General features: G+C 39.9%; 1 protein-coding gene across 6 annotated transcripts in view; it reads left to right on the top strand.

Annotated features, from left to right (window-relative positions):
• The window catches only part of Cfap20dc (CFAP20 domain containing), a 235,166-nt gene that overhangs the window by 124,550 nt on the left and 89,703 nt on the right, over positions 1-20,913 (top strand). For all 6 annotated transcript variants that reach the window (XM_006518106.4, XM_030248079.1, XM_011244772.3 and 3 more), the window contains one exon: positions 5,132-5,269. In XM_006518106.4, the coding sequence (XP_006518169.1) occupies positions 5,132-5,269 (138 nt within the window). The remainder of the gene's footprint in view (positions 1-5,131; positions 5,270-20,913) is intronic.

Raw genomic sequence — 20,913 nt, 5'->3', positions numbered from 1 at the left:
GTGCCCTCTAGTGAGTCTGGCTAAGGGTTTATCTATCTTGTTGATTTTCTCAAAGAAACAGCTCGTGGTTAGGTTGATTCTTTGAATAGTTCTTCTTGTTTCCACTTGGTTGATTTAGCCCCTGAGTTTGATTATTTCCTGCTGTCTATGCCTCTTGGGTGAATTTGCTTCCCTTTGTTCTAGAGCTTTTAGGTGTGTTGTCAAGCTGCTAGTGTGTGCTCTCTCTAGTTTCTTTTTGGAGGCACTCAGAACTATGAGTTTTCCTCTTAGAAATGCTTTCATTGTGTCCCATAAGTTTGGGTATGTTGTGGCTTCATTTTCATTAAACTCTAAAAAGTCTTTAATTTCTTTCTTTATTCCATCCTTGACTAAGGTATCATTGAGAAGAGTGTTGTTCAGTTTCCACATGAATGTTGGCTTTCTATTATTTATGTTGTTATTGAAGATCAGCCTTAGTCCATGGTGATCTGATAGGATGTATGGGACAATTTCAATATTTTTGTATCTGTTGAGGCCTGTTTTGTGACCAATTATATGGTCAATTTTGGAGAAGGTACCATGAGGTGCTGAGAAGAAGGTATATCCTTTTGTTTTAGGATAAAATGTTCTGTAGATGTCTGTTAAATTCATTTGTTTCATAACTTCTGTTAGTTTCACTGTGTCCCTGTTTAGTTTCTGTTTCCACGATCTGTCCATTGATGAAAGTGTTGTGTTGAATTCTCCCACTATTATTGTGTGAGGTGCAATGTGTGCTTTGAGCTTTACTAAAGTTTCTTTAATGAATGTGGCTGCTCTTGCATTTGGAGCATAGATATTCAGAATTGAGAGTTCCTTTTGGAAGATTTTACCTTTGATGAGTATGAAGTGTCCCTTCTTGTCTTTTTTGATAACTTTTGCTTTGAAGTTGATTTTTATTATATATTAGTATAGTTACTCCAGCTTGATCCTTCAGACCATTTGCTTGGAAAATTGTTTTCCAGCCTTTCATTCTGAGGTAGTGTCTGTCTTTTTCCCTGAGATGGGTTTCCTGTAAGCAGCAAAATGTTGGGTCATGTTTGTGTAGCCAATTTGTTAGTCTATGTCTTTTTATTGGGGAATTGAGTCCATTGATATTAAGAGATATTAAGGAAAAGTAATTGTTTCTTCCTATTATTTTTGATGTTAGAGTTGGCATTCTGTTCTTGTGGCTATCTTCTTTTAGGTTTGTTGAAGGATTACTTTCTTGTTTTTTCTAGGACATGGTTTCCATCCTTGTATTGGTTTTTTTTCTATTATTATCCTTTGAAGGGCTGGATTCGTGGAAAGATAATGTGTGAATTTGGTTTTGTCATGGAATACTTTGGTTTCTCCATCTATGGTAATTGAGAGTTTGGCTGGGTATAGTAGCCTGGGCTGGCATTTGTGTTCTCTTAGTGTCTGTATAACATCTGTCCAGGATCTTCTGGCTTTCATAGTCTCTGGTGAAAAGTCTGGTATAATTCTGATAGGCCTGCCTTTATATGTTACTTGACCCTTTTCCTTTACTGCTTTTAATATTCTATCTTTATTTAGTGCATTTGTTGTTCTGATTATTATGTGTCAGGAGGAATTTCTTTTCTGGTCCAGTCTATTTGGAGTTCTGTAGACTTCTTGTATGTTCATGGGCATCTCTTTCTTTAGGTTTGGGAAGTTTTCTTCTATAATTTTGTTGAAGATATTTGCTGAACCTTTAAGTTGAAGATCTTCATTTTCCTCTACTCCTATTATCTATAGGTTCGGTCTTCTCATTGTGTCCTGAATTTCCTGGATGTTTTGAGTTAGGATCTTTTTGCATTTTGCATTTTCTTTGATTGTTGTGCCGATGTTCTCTATGGAATCTTCTGCACCTGAGATTCTCTCTTCCATCTCTTGTATTCTTTTGCTGATGCTCACATCTGTGGTTCCAGATTTCTTTCCTAGGGTTTCTATCTCCAGCGTTGCCTCACTTTGGGTTTTCTTTATTGTGTCTACTTTCCTTTTTAGGTCTAGTATTGTTTTGTTCATTTCCATCACCTGTTTGGTTGTGTTTTCCTGTTTTTCTTTAAGATCTTCTACCAGTTTAGCAGTGTTCTCCTGTATTTCTTTGAGTGAGTTATTAAGGTCCGTCTTGATGTCCTCTACCATCATCATGAGATACGCTTTTAAATCCGGGTCTAGCTTTTCGGGTGTGTTGGGGTGCCCAGGACTGGGCGAGGTGGGAGTGCTGGGTTCTGTTGATGGTGAGTGGTCTTGGTTTCTGTTAGTAAGATTCTTATGGTTGCCTTTTCCCATCTGGTAATCTCTGGAGTTAGTTGTTATAGTTGTCTCTGGTTAGAGATTGTTCCCTTGTGATTCTGTTAGCCTCTATCAGCTAACCTGGGAGATTAGCTCTCTCCTCTGAGTTTCAGTGGTCAGAGCACTCTCTGCAGGCAAGCTCTCCTCTTACAGGGAAGGTGCACAGATATCTGGCGTTCAGACCTGCCTCCTGGCAGAAGATGAAGGCCTGAAAAAGGACCTGTCCTAGAAGCTGTGTAGCTTCGGCCTGTCACAGAAGCTGTTGTTAGCTTCTGTAGTCCACACTCTCACTGTTGCAGACTAGTCTCAGAGGGATCCGGGAACCAAGATGGCTCCACCAGGTGTTCCGGCAAAGCCCTCCCGGGGTGGGCGGACACCTCTCCTCTGGCAGAGAAGGTGCCCAGATTTCTGGAGCCCAAAATGGGGTCTGCCTCAGAAGCTGTCCTCTAGGGGACCTTGTGGGTGTCTCCCAGCTCCATACCCAAGGTGACCTGGTGCTAGCACCAACTGGAAGGGACTTGTGAACCTGGTCGGGCCAGGTTTTCTGCTTCCCTAATGCTGTCTCAGGTCCCATGCAATTGGATTGGAACAGAAGTTCTGTTCCACTCACTGGTAATCCTAAAGTCGTGTGGAGAGTCCTCTAGGGGACCTTGGGGATGTCTGCTGACTCCGCGCCCAAGGTGACCCAGTGCTGGTGCTGACCAGAAGCCAGAATATTTTTTAAACTGACAAAAGAAGTAGTTATGAGCCTCAACTAGGATAAATGTGAACAAATATATTACTTCAGATATGAAAAAATGTAATTAAACACAATGAAGACAAATATCTTTTTAAATTGAACATGAAGTCCTCTCAGTGTGTGCTTAGACTCAAATCACAGTTCTGTGATCTTGCTGTGTGTTATATGTGTTAGCCAAATGCATGTATGACTTAGTGCACAGTTCTGTGATCATGCTGTATATTGAAAGTGTTATCTAAAATAATCCTCCCTGCGCCTGAAAATAAGCACCAAAATTCTCATGTTCCTTTTAGTTCTGTGTTTATTATTTTTATTTTTTTAAGCTACTATTTCAGTCTAGCTTCTTCAAACAGTGTTGTTATCCATCCCCTTCCCCCATAGCCCTTCCCAAACCCTCTGATTCACCTTCCCCTCCAAAGGGCCTTCTTATGCTTTAATGCCTTGTATCATTTCTTCCCTGCCAGTCCCCTGCTTAAGATCTCTCCTCTCCTCCTTGCATGGCCCCTTTTATAGTTCCACCACACAAACAAAACATATACGCAGATTTTGATCTTTCTTCTCCATAAGATGCAGCACAGTGTAATCTCAGTTTTGGTATGTAGAGTGACATCCCTTTGTGTATTAGGTAGAGTTTTGGTGCATTGAGTGACATCCCTTTGTGTAGTAGGTAGAGTTTTGGTACACTGAGTGACATCCCTTTGTGTATTACATAGAGTTTTGGTACACTGAGTGACATCCCTTTGTGTATTATGCGCCACCTTCACTGGTTTGCTCAGCGGGTGATACTCATCTAAATGATTTCTTTTTTAGTGACAGTGAGCAGTACAACAATAAATATAAATGTAAGCATCTCTGTGGTAGAAGTTAGGACCTTAGAGTGTATTACACTGAAGTGATATGTCTCGGTCATACATCAGTTTCAATTCTAGTATCTTGAGACATCACTATTCTGATTTCTATAGAGGATGCCTAGTTGAGATTCTGGGACATCAGCAACGTTTTAGTGTTCTTATACAACACTTCCTTGCCATCTTTGTTTACCTTATTTTAACTTCATTTTTCTGGTAGCAAACAAGGCTGAACACATTTTCATATTATTTAGTGGGCATTTGCATTTACTTTTTTGAGACCTGTCCCATTCTTTAGCTCATTTATTGATTGAAAGGTTTTTTCTAGCACTGATTTTTCTCCACAGTTGGAAAAAGAATGTTCCTCTTGGGCTGGCCTTCACTTTATCTCCATCTTTGCCCCAGTCCCATCCTGCTGTGCTAGGAACTATAAGTTTCCTGAGGACTTTCAGTGGCTAGGCCTCTGAGGTGGTCTGGAAGATTCTATCCTTTATATTTACTTTTGAGTATATGTTTGCAGGGCATTCTCCCCAGCAGATCTCGGATGTCTTTTAGCCCTAGTGTCCTCTGGTTCTTGCATGAGAAAGCTTGCATTTACTGGCTAGTGGAAGGCTTCTTAGGTTCCCATGTTGTTGCTTGCCTATATAGGGATAGGGCGGTACCTGCCAGAGCATCCTCAGCTTATGAAGATTCTCGGCTCAAGTTCTCATGCAACACTGTGCAGCAGCTTCACAGCCAGCACCACTCTAGGCTTCTCTGCCCTCAGCATGTGAGCTGGCTGCATCTCTGCAGGCCACCTAGTTCTCTCCCGATCAGTGTTCTCATGCATCCATGTCACGTAGCACGCATCGGTGGCCACTCTTGACTACTGCTTGTGCAGAGGATTTTGTAGCTCTCACCCCAGCTTATTTTTTCTCCTCATAGTGACCTGCCTTTGTTTTTCCATGTTTTTCTGCTATTGTTTGTGTTTCCAATATTCTTTGGCTCTTTCCTTCATAAGAATCATGCCTGATTAGGACTCTTCTCCATAAGTCATACTGAAGCAGTTTCTAATTTCCCTTTTGCCCAGCAATGCCGTGCTCATTCTATAGACAGCAAGGCTGAAAGCTTGATGCGTTGTCCACAGTTGCACTGTAAACTGTTTTGCTTTACTTAATTTCATTATAGAGTTTGCTTAGTTGGCAGCAAGGGCTTGCATTTGGGGTATGGGTGCTTTCATTTTGAATAATATATGGTATTCCATTTTTGACAGATGAACCCACAGATATTATTCCACGAAGCTGTCAACTTGCAACAGATGTTCCTCATGTTACACAGCTGCTAAACATGACAAAACTCCGCCAAACTGAAATTAAATTTGGAGGTCATCCTCTAAGATCAGCAGAATCAGGTATGCCCAGAGGCTGCTACAAACATCATGCATACCCTTCCCCCTTAAGGTATCTTTCTCTAAAGATGGCCCTATGCCTTGCTTTTCCACAGTACTCTCAATATACAAGGCCAGGATTTAGCGCAGGTCAATGCCAAACCAGGCAGAAAACCTACATAAAGAACTTGGCATGTGAGCATTGGACCACATAAAACCCTTTCTACTTCAGTACTCTGACCAGCTTGGGGAAGGAGAAGGTAGGCAGAGGCATGAAGCAATGCTTTTCTGTAGACTGGTTGTGCCTCTTCTGTAGAGTGGTTATTCCTCTACTGAAGTGCACTTTATTCAAGTACTATGATGAAAGGCAAGCAATGCTGTCCTCTGTGAAGGAGCTGTAGGAATGGAAGGACTGCAGCCAGCTGCCAGTTCACTGTCAGTATAAAAAGGAACTGCAGTTCAGCTGTGGATAGTGCCATCCTGCCTGAATATGTATCTTTCGATATTAAATCGTCTCCAAAACTTTTAAACACCTTCTGACCTAAGGCTTCCCATGCTCTACGTCTGCGCAGACCTCATCCCAGTAGATTAAATCAATGAAACACCTTCATATCAAACCAAATAGAAGCTCAATCCCCTACATGTTTTAACCCCTAGGATATTTTTAAATTATAACCTTTAATAGCACAAAACATTTTTTTCTGATGTCTGCACTACCCCCAGAGAGAATCTTTGTTAATTTGGCTAGTCTTGTTTTGTTTTGTCTTGTTTTGTTTTGTTTTGTTTTGTTTTGTTTTGTTTTGTTTTTAACATCCTCTAGTGATTGTTATGTGCAACCAACACTGAGACCACTGGGTCACTCAGCCTGGGAAGGTCATGTCATTCAAGTAATACTCCAATACAGGGAGCTGATTCACAGGAAGCTAAAGACCATCTGTGGAAGAAGTAGACCTTGGAAGAATTTTATGTATATTTATATATTTATAATAAATTAATAGGAGACTTATAGAAGGATGTAAGGGCAGAAGATTGAGTAAAAGCAAGGAAATAGCAATCTATTTTTCAGGATTGTTTGAAAAAAAAAGGAGATTCATTTTTCAAAGGCTCAATGTAGGGAATGGCTTGAGTGGCATAACACTCTGTTAGAACCACACTATGGGAGTGGCTCTCATTCCTCAGGTAAAGAGGTGAAATGTTTTAGGAAAGTGAATTTGAAAGCAGGATTCCGGGTGAGTGTTGAAACCAGGTGAGGTATGAGACAATGGGGAGTAACTAACATGTCTCTGCAGTGATCAGACAGAAATGGCAGAGGGTCCAGGATGACAGAAGCTGGGCCAGTAGAAAGCAGTGGCACCGAGGGAAGCTGTAGGGACAGTGGCAATGCATGGCTCCTCAGATAAGAGCAATGGTCAAGAGAATGCTCAGAGGATGGCCTAGTTGGACATCAGTGGGAGAAGAGGCCCTTGCCCTATGAAGGCTCTATGCCGCAGTGTAGGGGAATGCCAGGACCAGGAGGCAGGAGTGGGTGGGTTGGGGAGCAGGGGGCTAGGGGAGGGGATAGGAGAAGGGGGTTTCAGAGGGGAAACCAGGAAAGGGGAATTTGAAATGTAAATAAAGAAAATATCCAATAAAGTCAAAAAATAAAATTAAATTAAAAGGAGAGAGAGCTCAGAGCTTTAAAGGCAGTCAAACAGAAACAGGGAAAGGCAGATGTTTGTGATGAAGGTTGAGAAGAGGAACTTCCTTGTCCTCCCGTACTTCCCCTCTCAGTTTTAACAGCATTACATGCCAGAAGCTATAGATCCCTAACAAATCGTCCTCTTTTGTCCTTTTTTACAGTGCAAAAGAAGTTTGTATGTAAGTAGGCACAACATTAATAACCCTTGATTGCACCATTCCCAAACTCACAGAAAAGCAAAGAGACAATGTGTGATGCAAACCTCACCTGCTTCATAATTACCAGCTTTGAGTAGGACCTTTTGCTAGCAATGGGAGAAAATGGAGAAATGTATGCTATCTATATTATATAGAACTAGACCCAGAAAGAAATAGACAGATTTAATGCAAGCAGTGTTTATTAAGGAACCATAGGAAAACATATAAAAAGAATAAGCTCATTACCTTTCAGGTGGCAGCTTAATTTTAAGATTTGCGTCAGAGAGCTGAAAGAGTGTTTTCAGTAACAAACCCCGTGTCTGCACCTAATGTAGTTTGATACTTTTCAGTAACAGGAATGACAAAAATATGCAGCTCATCAGATAACATGATTACAGGTGGTCTCTTTTTACCCGCTGTTCTTCCAGTGGAATGCTTTATCAACTGTCTTTAAAAATAAATACATGTGTATTTACAATATCATTGTCATTTTTATTTAAAAGTCTCAGAAGTGCTTAAACTGAATAAGATTCAGTAAATACTAACTACATCAGTGTTACAACTAAACAGAAATATTTTCATAATATTTCAGCTTTGAGTAGGACCTATATTCAAGCCCAACTTACAGAGGAGAATATTAGTATTTCTTTTGTGGACTCTTGATGCATAATAATAGTCAATTCCACTTGAATTGTGTATACAGGAAATTGCTGATTGACAAAATCCACGAGTATATTTCTTTTTCTTTGTAAATATCAAGTGTATCCATTTGTAACCATTATGTTAGCTCCTCTTAGGTCAGTCTCACTGCACAGGCATGATAGCCAAAATGGCATGAACCTACATGGTACTCTGTGGTCCTCTTCTACAAGTACATTTCAGAAGTTGATTCTCATATACATGGACATTAAAGCTTACTAGAAAGGAACATATTACTATTCTCTCCCTTTACAATGTGTTTGATTTGAAAGGTATTTCTAATGGTTATGCCCATGGGGCAATGATTTTTAACCATGGATAAGTGTCTTTATTTGAACTATTTGTTTTCATCTTTCAAAAAGTGGATTCCCACAATGGAATTTAATTGCATGAGAAAATGACTGTGTGCTCGTATAATTGGATGTGTGGTGCTCATGTGAATTTTGATATTTCATCATAAATGCACATATTAAAAGATCCCAATAAGGCCTCTAAAGAAGTAGCCACTTCCTGTGGATTTTCACACAACCAAAAAAAAAGAACTCTTGTAATTTTTTAAACTGTTTTAGAATGTGTTTTATTAAATGTCATATAGCTTAATCAAGAGCATTGAATGAAATTAATAAAACCACTGTTTCTAAGAAGCCATTGTTTCCAAAAGCTCCACATTTCTACCATTCTCTGTGTCAATTCCCAGTGCACATTAGCTAATGACTTTAGGACTGTGGAATCAGATAATCTTACTTTCATTAATAGGACCCCAGTTTAATTGAACCAGAGAATGTAGTCTGGTTATTGAAATGGAGCATTCAGCATTAATGATAAGATGCAGTGGCCCACCAAACACAAATCAAAAGTAGTAATTAAAAAATGGAAGGTGGCTTTCCCTCGTGCCTACCTTTTCTCAGCAGGTATCTTCCTAGGCTTACATTTCCTTTTTAAATAAGAGGAGACTGGCACCCCAACCTCCTACTACAATGTCAGACTAGCAAATTAATGCCTCTAAAGAGAAAAGAAAGACAGAGGGAGGGGGGAAGGGAGGAAAGGAGGGAGGGAGGGAGGGAGGGAGGGAGGGAGGGAGGGAGGGAGGGAGGGAGGGAGGGAGGGAGGGAGATAACTTAGTAAGCTGCCTTTTGCAGTGGTAAAATCTGTAGTAGATTCTTGTTTAAAGTCCATACTATAAAAGGAAGATTCAAAGCAAAGACTAAAATCTACTGTGAAACAAAACCTAAAATCAAAGTAAATTAATGTATTTAGTCAAGAGTCAAGACACCACCTATAACTCATGGGTCAGTTGAACTAATATTGTGAAAATGGCTGTATTCTAATCTGAAAATCCAGTGCAAACGCTATGAAAATGTCAATGAAAGTCTTCACATAAATAGGAAAAACAAATCCTAAAATTCATTATTAAAGCACAAGAGAACCCAGATAGCCAAGCAATCATGAACAAAAAGACCAATGGTAGAGGTATCAATTTCCTGATATCAAGTTATACTATGGATCCATAATAATAAAAACAGATATTACTGGCACCAAAGCAGTTATATAGATCAACAGAATGGAATAAAGGAAAAAATTAACAAACAAACAAATAAAAATACCTCCTGCCACCTCAATTTTGAGAGAGATGTCCAAAACATACAGGAGAAAAGACAGCCTTTTCAACAAATGGTTCAGGGAAAGATGGATATTAAAAGTAGAAAAATGATTCTAGATTCCTGTCTCTCACCTTCTACATCAATCAGTTCAAGCTGATTGAAGATATTCATACATGATGTAAACCTCTAAGACTGGGAAAACACTAAGATACAGAACTTTTTAAAAAGAGGCTCCAGATGCTCAAGGAATAAGACCAAGAATTGACAACTCTGGTATCATGAAATTAAAACCTATTGATCTCTCAGAGTAAATATTGATTGAATTAAGAAATGGGCTAAAGAATGGGAGAGAAATATTTGCTGTGTTGCAGGGAGCCCACCAAAGACCAGTCAGACACAATCTGTAACCCACTGAAAGTCTTTATTTCAGCTAGCTGATACTATCCTCAGGCATTTAGAACCCAAGTGTATCCCCAACCATTTAGCACAGGGGCCTTTGTTTTTTTTCATTTTTTATCGGTTATTTTATCTATTTACATTTCAAATGTTATCCCCCTTACCAGTTTCCCCTCCACAAACCCCCTAGCCCCTCTCCCCACCCCTCCCTCTATGAGGGTGCTCTCCACCCGCCTACCCACCCACTCCTGCCTCAGCACCCTAGCATTCCCCTACCCTCCTGTAGGGGTCATCAGCCTCCACAGGACCAAGGGGCTCGCCTTCCAGTGATGTATCATAAGGCATTTCTCTCCTACATATCCAGCTGGAGCCATGGGCCGCCCCCCTCCATGTGTACTCTTTGGTTGGTGGTCTACTCCCCATGAGCTTTGGGGGATCTGGTTGGTTGATATTGTTATTTCTTCCTATGGGGTTGCAAACCCCTTCAGCTCCTTCAGTCCTTGCCCTAACTTCTCCACCGGGGTCCCATGCTCAGTCTGATGATTGGCTACAAGCATCCATATCTGTATTGGTTAGGCTCTGGCACAGCCTCAGGGGACAGCTATACCAGACGCCTGTCAGCAAGTGCTTCTTGGCATTAGCAATAGTGTCTGGGTTTGGTGTCTGCAGATGGAATGGATTCCCAGGTGGGGCAGTCTCTGGATGGCCTTTCCTTCACTCTCTGCTCTACTCTTTGTCCCTGCATTTCCTTTTGACAGAAGGAATTCTGGATTCATATTTTTGAGGTGGGTGTGTGACCCCCATGCCTCAACTAGGAGCCATGCCTATCCTCTGGATATAGCCTCTACACCCCTTTTTTTGTTAATTGAATGTTTTATTTATTTACATTTCAAATGCTATCCCCTTTTCTGGTTTCCCCTTTGGAAACCCCCTATCCCATTCCCCTCCCCCTGCTTCTATGAGGGTGCTCCCACACCTACCCACCCACTCCCACCTCCCTGCCCTGGCATTCCCCTACACTAGGGCATTGAGCCTTCACAGGACAAAGGGCCTCTCCTCCTACTGATGCCCAACAGGCCATCCTCTGCTACATATGTGGCTAGAGTCACGGGTACCTCCATGGACTCTTTGGTAGTTTAGTCCCTAGGAGTTCTGGGGAGTCTGGTTGGTTAATACTGTTGTTTTTCCTATGGGGTTGCAAACCCCTTCAGCTCCTTCAGTACTTTCTGTAACTCTTCCATTGGGATCCCCGTGCTCAGTCCAATGGTTAACTATGAGCATCAGCCTCTGTATTTGTTAGGCTCTGGCAGAGCCTCTCAGGAGACAACTATATCAGGCTCCTATCCGCAAGCACTTCTTGGCACCCACAATAGTGTCTGTGTTTGGTGTCTGTATACAGGATTGATCCCCAGGTGGGGCAGTCTCTGGATGGCCTTTCTTTCCGACTCTGCTCCACACTTTGTCTCTGTATTTCCTCCCATGAGTACATTGTTGTCCCTTCTAAGGACTAAAGCATCCACACTTTAACCTTCCTTCTCCTTGAGCTTCATGTGGTCTATGAATTATATCTTGGGTATTCTGAGCTTTTGGTCTAATATCCACTTATCAGTAAATGCATACCATATCTCCCCTTTGTTGAGTATTTCCGCTAATGTCCTCCCTCTTGGGTCTTAGAAACTTCTTGGGTCCCTGGCATTTGGAACTTTCTAGTGGCTATGCCCAGTTCCCACTCCCCCACTAGTACACACCACCTTTCAAATTCCTGACACTCTGTACTTCTCCCCTATCTCCTCCCATATCTGAACCTGCACCCCTTTTTCCCTCCCACTCCACTCTCCTTCCCAGATATCTCTCTCCCTCTACTTCCTGAGATTATTTTCTTCCCCCTTCTGAGTAGAACTGTCTGTCACACCCACACTTTGGTGTGGTCTCCTTTCTTCTTGGGTTTCATATGGTCTGTGAGTTGTATCATGGGTATTCTGAGTTTATTTTGGCTAAAATACACTAATCAGTGAGTACATACCATGTACTTCTTTTGTGACTGGGTTACCTCACTCAGGATGGCATTTTCTAGTTCCATCCATTTACCTGTGAATTTTATGAAGTCATTGTTTTTAATAGCTGAGTAGTACTCCATTGTATAAATGTACCACATTTTCTGTATCCATTCCTCTTTTGAGGGACATCTGGGTTGTTTCCAGCTTCTAGCTATTATAAATATGGCTGCTATGAACATAGTGGAGCATGTGTCCTTGTTATATGTTGGGGCATCTTTTGGGTATATGCCCAGGAGTGGTATAGCTGGATCCTCAGGTAGAACTATTTGCAATTTTCTGAGGAACAGCCAGACTGATTTCCAGAGTAGTGGTACCAACTTGCAATCACACCAGCAACAGAGGATTGTTCCTCTTTCTCCACATCCTCGCCAGCATCCGCTGTCACCTGAGTTTTTGATCTTAGCCATTCTGATGGGTGTGAGGTATAATCTCAGGGTGGTTTTGATTTGCATTTCCCTGAAGATGCAGAATGTTGAACATACTTTAGGTGCTTCTTAGCCATTCGAGATTCCTCAGTTGAGAATTCTCTATTTAGCTCTGTACCCTATTTTTATTGATAGGGTCATTTGGTTCTCTGGAGTCTAATTTATTGAGTTCTTTGTATAGTTTGGATGTTGGCCCTATATAGGATGTAGGGATGGTAAAACTCTTTTCCCAATCTGTGGGTTGCTGTTTTATCCTATTGACAGTGTCCTTTGCCTTACAGAAGCTTTTCAAGTCTATCAGGTCTCATTTGCCAATGCTTGATCTTAGAGCATAAGCCGTTGGTGTTCTGTTCAGGAACTTTTCAGCACAGGGAACTTTTAAAGACAAAACCAAGCTTTGTTGTCTTGCTGGAGAGGAGGTTTTGCACAAGCAAGCAGTATAACAGAAGCTAAGAGAAGCAGTTAGCTGGAAGGGGAGGTTTGCACATGTAGGCAGTTTAACAGAAGCCAAGATAAATTATCTGGGACACCTTGACCTGTGTTTCTAGAATAGAGCTAAGTAATTTTCCAAGGGATTCTCCACAAAGGAAATCAAATTCTGGTTAAAGTTAAATAAATTCATCTTGCATTTGAATTATAAATCTTCTTTCCCTATCTTCAGTAAAATAAACAGCACAACTGATCACATTTCTCCATTAAATTTTTTTTTTTTAGTCCAGAAAGAATTTAGAATGGATATTGAAAACTGGAAATGCCTAGAGAGTTAGGATTTGTCATTATGCAAACATGAGATCCAAAGTTTAGATCTCAGCACCCTTGAACAAAGCCAGGCATCCTAACCATACCAGTCACCCAGATCTGAGGGATATGGAGACAGAAGGATCATGATCGTGAGTGCTTGCTGCCTTCTTGCCTAGCCAAGAAAAGAAGAGCGAGACTCAGGGAGTGACCCAGCCTCACAGAAATAGCAGAGAATAATAGAGGAAGACACCTGATGCCTTCTTTTTGTCTTCACTATGTGCACCTACATTGACACTCTCTCAAACAGACACATAAACATACACAAATAAATACTTCTTAGAAGGATATTGACCAGGGCTTCTGAGGTCTTTTAAAACAAACATGTCAGAAAACATTTATAGAGTGAATTTTTTCTATGCAACTTATATACTAATACACATAGCATTGACTAATAAATTGTACTTAATCCACTTGATAGCCATGTAATTAGTCTTGTACTAATCTTTGTGTTCTGTCCCCTTTTTGAATTTAAGTTTTACAGACCCTTCTGCCCTGGCCTCCTAAACATAGAAATCACAGATATGTGCTCCCATTCCTGACACATTTCTCCTTTAGATATTTGTTACAACACTGCTTGAAATAACAAGACCCAGTGGCAAGCCACTTATGTATAGTTGGGAACTGGTTCAATATACTTCCGGTAAGCTGTTGTGTAGCTGTGCAAAGAGCAGTGTACTCTGTCTGTGATGGTCTGGAATAGGATTTCAAAAATGGAAGCCTAGAATCATATTACAATATGGTCCCACTGATATAATGAAAAACATTTTGAACTACGTATGACATATGACATATGCAGAAGCTTTAAATACATGAAATGAATGTCTCTGGAAGCAGGAACTAATACAGAAAGGAGCAGAAGGAAAAGAGAGATTTCTCAAGACACATTGTATTAGAAATTTTTAATTTTCTAACTATATCAATGATTCGTGTTACTTATTATGTTAGACCAGTTACTGAACATTTATAGATTCTTCTTTATACATTATGAAACATAAAAATTCCTGAGAATTGCTGTAAAATTAAGATATATTTCTCTACCAAATATTAATATTTTCACTAATAAGATATAATAGAAGCAGAATTTGGTGGCACAGTTAGAATCTTAGCACTCAGGAGGCTGAAGCAGGAGGATTTTAAGTTTAAGGCCAGCCTGTGCTGTGTAGTAAGACCTTGTATCCAAAAAAAGTATGTATCTGTATATATGTATATGTATATGTATATGTATATGTATATGTATATGTATATATATATATATATAAAACTAATATATGTTGTCTATCTTGATAAAGATATTTATAGAGAGAAAATTACAAAGAAATAAAAATATTGGAAAATTATAAAATTTATATGTTAATGTATTTTCCATTTGTGGTATAAGGAAATATCTAGTTATCTACACCATATCAGTGTAAATTATAAACTACATGGCTTTATTATTATTATTATTATTATTAAAAAAACAAATTTTAAATTTAAATATATGTTTATCATATTCTTCCCCTTCTCTACCCACTCAACTTTAAGTTCTTTCTCAAAAAACAAAGAAAAACTCAATTCAACAACAAAATACCAAAACTAAGACAAAACCACACCCAGAAAGAAAAAATAAAACAAAACAAACAAAAATCCACCAAACTGTAACCAAATAATAGGGAAAAAACTACAAAAAAGCCTGTATAGTCCATTAATACTGATCAACTCCACCTAAACACAAAGCCTGCCCTGCAGTTGCTGATGTACCCAGTATCACTCTGTTGGATGAAACTGATTTTCCCACTCCCAACAGGTATAAGTGACACTTTGATTGTTAACCTTTATCCTAATGGCTAGGTTTTCATTCATTCATTTTTGTAGTATGGCAAAATAATAAGATAAAACAAAAACTGTTACATTGAAGATAAACAAGGTAAACCAGCAAAACAGAATGAAGTCAAGAGGAGTCACAAGAATCAGAGGCCCATTTGTTTGCATAAAAAGCCCATAAAAATAATACACTGGAAGCCATAATATATAGAGAACCTGATGCAGACCCATATAGGCCCAGTGCCTGCTCCCTCAGTCTCTGTGCGTTCACATGAGCTTTGCTGGTGTTAATTTAGAGGGCCTTGATTCCTTGGTGTCATCCATCCTCTCTGACTTTTACACTCTTTCTGCCTCCTCTTTCTCAGGTTTCTAGGAGTAAAAATTTGGTGGTGACATCCCATTTAGACCTGTGTATTCTATGGATTCTCACTCTCTGTGCAGTATCTGGCTGTGGGTCTCTATATTTGTTCCTACCTACCACAGGAGGAAACTTCTATGCTGATAGCTGAACAAGACACTGAACTGTGAATATAGCAGAATATCATTGGGAGTCATTTAATCACTACATCTTCTTTTAGATCCATATTATTTGGTTTTGCCCTAGGTCCCCAAGCTATCTATTCTTGGGTCCTTAGCAACCCAAGCAGTATTGTATATGGATTTCATCTCAAGGAGTGAGTATTAAATCAAATCAATTATTGTTTGGTTACTCCCATAAGCTCTGTATCACAATTGCCCCAGCATATCTTGAGGTAGTACACCATTGTAGAAACAGGATTTGTGGTGGGCTTGGTATTCAGGTTTCTCTTTTGAGAGAATGTGGAGCATGTTTCTGTACCAAAGATGCTGTAAAGTAGAGGTGAAGCCTCTAGATAGGCACCAGCTTGACATCTCCATCTTCAGTTTATTATGTAGGTCTTATATTCAACAAGGGAACCCTGATGTCAGTTGTGAAAAGCAATCTGTGGTCTTGGCAACAGCCTGCATTGTTTACCGCTTTCCATTTGGCCCTTTTGGCCAACAGCCCAATTAGATATAACCCAAACTCAATACTGGAAGCTTCATTGGGTCAAAAGAGATGGCTAGTTGGGACTCTGACTCCTCCACTATTTGACTTATTTCACTTGGATCACCTTCACACACACGTGATAGATAGACAGACAAGCAGATGGATGTTGGTGGGGGAAACACTAAAGGGATCCCATTTTTGATTGTATTCTCTAACAACTAACTTAGTACTTAGCACCATAATACTAGTACTTACCAGGAGCACAGGAAAGACTTGTTGACTGAGTGATAAAATGAACAAATAAAATAATGCTAACCAGATGACTCGAACACAGAATGTTTATCAATAGCCCAGGCACAGCTGTTGCACTTTAATTCTCACTTAGCCTAATGTAGCCACACTGTCACAGTGACAATCTCACGGCTGAGGAAACTGGCCTGTCACAGATGTAGCATGAGCGAGTAGCAGAGCTGGCCCATGAGCAGAAGCCTGGCGTTGGAGATGCATCGCCACGACTCTTTCCCAGAAGCCTGCAGGATTTCTGGGGAAATGGCCTATTTCCAACCCAAATCCTGGACCAGATAAACTATGCTCCTTACTCAGAATAGAAAGCTTTCTCAAAATGAAACCATGCCTCTTAGTTTAATTTTTCTCATTAAGCATAAGGAACAAAACTAGGTTAATTCTTGCTTTTCAATAAATCAAGACCTTGTGGAGAAAACCATATCCTGCACACTGCCTCGTATCTTGGGGGCCCAGCTTCACACACTGTTTGAGGTCCTAATCCAGTTCTGCACAGAAAGATACAATCTAATTGCAGTTGTTAATATTATTTTATTGAAATGCCTTACCTACCAGGTACCAAAGCCTTCTCTCATCTCCCCACCCTTAACCCCCAGCTCTCCTACCTTTGAAGTAGGACATTAAAGTCATATGTCACCTGCTTGGTTCTTCATAGACCTCATTGGCCCCTTGACATGCATTGGATTATAATATTCATGAAGTTTTGGTACCTATCAATACAGTCATTAATCATCCATATTTGAGATAACATGTTTTTACTTAGATGACTTTACGAAATTACATAGAAAACAAATATTGCATATGGGAAGAATCTCATGTGATGCCCCCTGATGCATGTTCAATGAGGGCAGGATCATGTAATTATTTTAAAAGGCAAATGAATAGAAACATTGTTTTTGAGCCCCCAGTCAGATTTTGGGCACACCTTAGTTTCTTCATCTATGGACATGAAGTAAGAACATCACACATAGTGAAGGACTGAGAACCACGTAGGTGTCTGTGGCATCCGTCATCCTTTAGGTCTCAGTTAGAATTCCTTGACCCCAGAGATTAGATACCAAGCCCTGTTGAGCAAAATTAGAACTGTTTATATTTTTTCTTTGTAATCCTTACTATAATCACAATCACTGAACTGTTTATTGATTTCTTGTTTTAATATTCACCTCCCCCATGAAGGTACAACCTCGTTGGATGAGGTAGTGTAGCATCCTACTCCCTTTCTCACTCAACGCCAGCCAGCCAGCACCCAATCACTATTAAGGAATGAATGAAGAAAGGAATAAGCGAGTACGCATAGGTTCTGTAAGCTTTAAATGTTATTAAAGATGGGAAGGTATTAACAACCTGTTTATTAGCCATCTACTCCCACCAAGACACAACTCAAGTATGTAGCATGTCTGGTTTCACATAGCCTTAACTGAAGTACATTGTTTTCCCAGTCTTCTGAATGAAGAAGATAAGGCTTTAAAAGGTCAGATGCCTCATCCATAATAACATTGCTGTACTAGAATCAACCCTTGTTCTATTTTATATGTGCTATAGAACAACACAATATGCTAGAATAAAAATTAATCTAAAACCCGGACTCTGGCACCAAGTTGACTGTTAGATGAAAATGTTAAACATGACCCGGTGGCGAGGGCTGGCATGTCGCAGGTCTGACTGGCTAAGCTTTGAAAACGTTGCAAGCTTAAATGACAATAATAATTAGAACATTGTATCTTGAGACCAAAAAAAAAATGAATGTTTATTTCTATAAAAGACAATTAGAGAGTACAGCCTCAGGTTTTACAATCTAACTACAAAGGCATGCACTCATCAGTAAAGTAGCAAAATAATTCATGGTAAATCCCTAACCTCTGTCAGGTTCACTTTCCACTAACTCAAGAAAATGAAATGCCTCAGGCGGGATTTTAATCTAATCTTGATATTTAACCTTCCTTTTATGCAGATTGTGTCAGCCTTTAAAATAGCCAATTTTAAAATTCAAAGCACATGCATTTCTGCTTATAGTTTCCTTCTATTAAGATTTTTCTTGTTAAAGAAACTTTGTCCTTCTACTTCTTATTTTAGAAACCCAAACCTAAATTACTTTGCCTTGGAGGATTTAATTAGGAGCCTACCCAAACAAATGCATAATGGAATGCACGTTAATGGAGAATTAACTTTGACAGTTAATATGATTCTAAACAGTGAATTATTAAGACAAAGAAGGATTTGCAAAACTGGTATGTTTGTTGTAGTATCAATCTTAAACTTATCTTCAATAATGGAGCATTTGTACTCTTTTATGGCCAAAAATGTAAACTTTTTTTAAAAAATAGACTTAAATTTAAATATGGTGTGATGGCTTATTCTGAAATGAAGCACAACAATAGGTCCTCTTCTAGAATCCAGGATATTACCTAGTGTGATAGTGCAAGGCAGTGCAAAGATTCCTCCATCTTGTGTTCCTACTGTGGCCATTTCAGGTTTGACTAGAATTTGATCTCCTTGATGGGAATCCCATGAAAATTGCCCAACTCTGTTCTAGGAACCCAAGGTCAGGATGTCCCTAACTAACTTACCTTAGATTTTGTTAAAGTGCCTTTTATGCAACCTTCCCAGGTAACTTTTTCTGAGCTTCTGGTAAAACTGCTTGCTTCAAATAGATAACTTTTGCAAAGTCCCATGTGGCTACCAAATAAGGTTCCAGGACATGGTCTCTGCCTTTAATAACTGTGTTCTAGACACTCAGGACTACTCAGGTCTCCCCACCCCCAAACACTTGGGTGTGGTATTAGTCACCTAGAGCAAAGACTTTAATTGGCTATAAAGTTTATCTGAGGGCTCATCTCTGGTAGACTATCACAACGCTGGTCTTCTGTGATTTAGGATATGACAGCATTTCAGATTTACCTGTATCCTTAATAATCAGTGCACGTCCATCTCTGAGTAAAAGACTCCTTTAAGAACAAGAGTAAAATAAAGACATAAATGAGAAAGGGGGTCACTTTAACTGGGAAGAAGAGAGGAAGGATAATATAAAAGGGAGAGGGATGGAGGAGAGATAAATAACACTAAGGATATTTGATAAATCCATTGAGGAACATTATTTTGTAAGCACACTGTAAAACACAATGCATCCCTCTCTCTGTCTCTCTCTCTGTCTCTCTCTCTATGTCTCTCTCTGTCTCTCTCTCTGTCTCTCTCTCTATGTCTCTCTCTGTCTCTCTCTCTGTCTCTCTCTCTATGTCTCTCTCTCTGTCTCTCTCTATGTCTCTCTCTGTCTCTCTCTCTGTCTCTCTCTCTCTCTGTGTCTCTCTCTCTGTCTCTCTCTCTCTCTCTCTGTCTCTCTCTCTGTCTCTCTCTCTCTCTGTCTCTCTCTCTGTCTCTCTCTCTCTCTCTCTGTCTTTCTGTCTGTGTGTGTGTGTGTGTGTGTGTGTATACAGTTTTAGTGAAGCTGAACTACTTGAGGTGACAATACTCCCAACACGACAAGCCATAGACTATCTAACAAAACACCTACTACCAGTCACGAGAAACCTTCTTCCTAATCACTGGTTATGGGAGAGTCCAAGAGACTCCCAGAACAAGATAGTCTATTGCCATTGTCCTTGTCTGCCTCCCAGAAAGTGAAGACACCACACTCAGACACAGGGCTAGTGAGTCTAGAACTCACTTGAAAGCTTTTCCCTGATGTCTAGGTCTCAGTATCATAAGGTGCTATGAAAGCTTCCAAGAGAGAAAAGCAATCAGAAGTCCTCCCTGGCTATACAGCCTTTGAACCATAGTGACCACCCTGGCAAGGGATCCCAAGCAGTAAATAGCAGGAGATATTTTAGGGGTAGCCAATAGCTGTCTAATTGTATTTAAGGTTTCACTCAATAGGACTACCTTTGTGCCTGATATTGTAAACCTAGCCAGCTACCCAGAGAACTACTACTGCCATTTGTCTAAAGCAATAAAATTTCCAAGTTGTATTTTAATAATATTTATCTTTATCCCAACAGATAAGTATAGTTCTCATTGTCATCATCAAAGAAGCTTATTTTGCAACAGGTACAGATCATTAGAGACCCACAACTGAAAAATGACCATGAAGTGCTAGCCCAAATTGATAAGTCTGTAATGCTTTCCCTACACCAAAGTCTTGGGAAACAGAGAGGATGTTGCCAGCCACTGGACCAGGTTGCCTTGTTGTTAGACAATGTCTTCGAAACATGATGGGAAGCTACAGCCATAAATCTTCAACAATATGATTGCCCCAAAAAGCCCTGTGTAATGGCCAGTGTGGGTGGAGGGAAATCTCATCAGGTCCCATCCCTAGATAAGGAGCTTCGGGCAGTCAGTGACTGCAAAGATGAAGAATTGGTTTTCTCTGAGAGCGAGCTCCCTGATGAATTAGTTAATCCCAAGTGTTAGCCCTAAACATTTACCAAGCTAAAAACACTCAGTAGGTTTTGTATGGCCAATGTGTGTGTGTGTGTGTGTGTGTGTGTGTGTGTGTGTGTGTGTGTGTACATGTATATATATGTATGTATATATATTTAAAAAGTTCTAAGTGTAAGATGAACAGTTGATAAGTTCATTTTTTTTTTTAGTATTATGAATAGAACTTTGCTCATGTGGTTGCTAAACTCTCCAACCCCAATCCTTGTTTTAATCTCATATTATGTCCATAATTTTGGTGAAATGTAATCATTTTCTCCCATTCGCC

The sequence above is a fragment of the Mus musculus genome, chromosome 14 (assembly GCF_000001635.26).
Source record: "Mus musculus strain C57BL/6J chromosome 14, GRCm38.p6 C57BL/6J".
NCBI lineage: Eukaryota > Metazoa > Chordata > Mammalia > Rodentia > Muridae > Mus > Mus musculus.
This window is presented reverse-complemented; position numbering and strand designations above follow the sequence as displayed.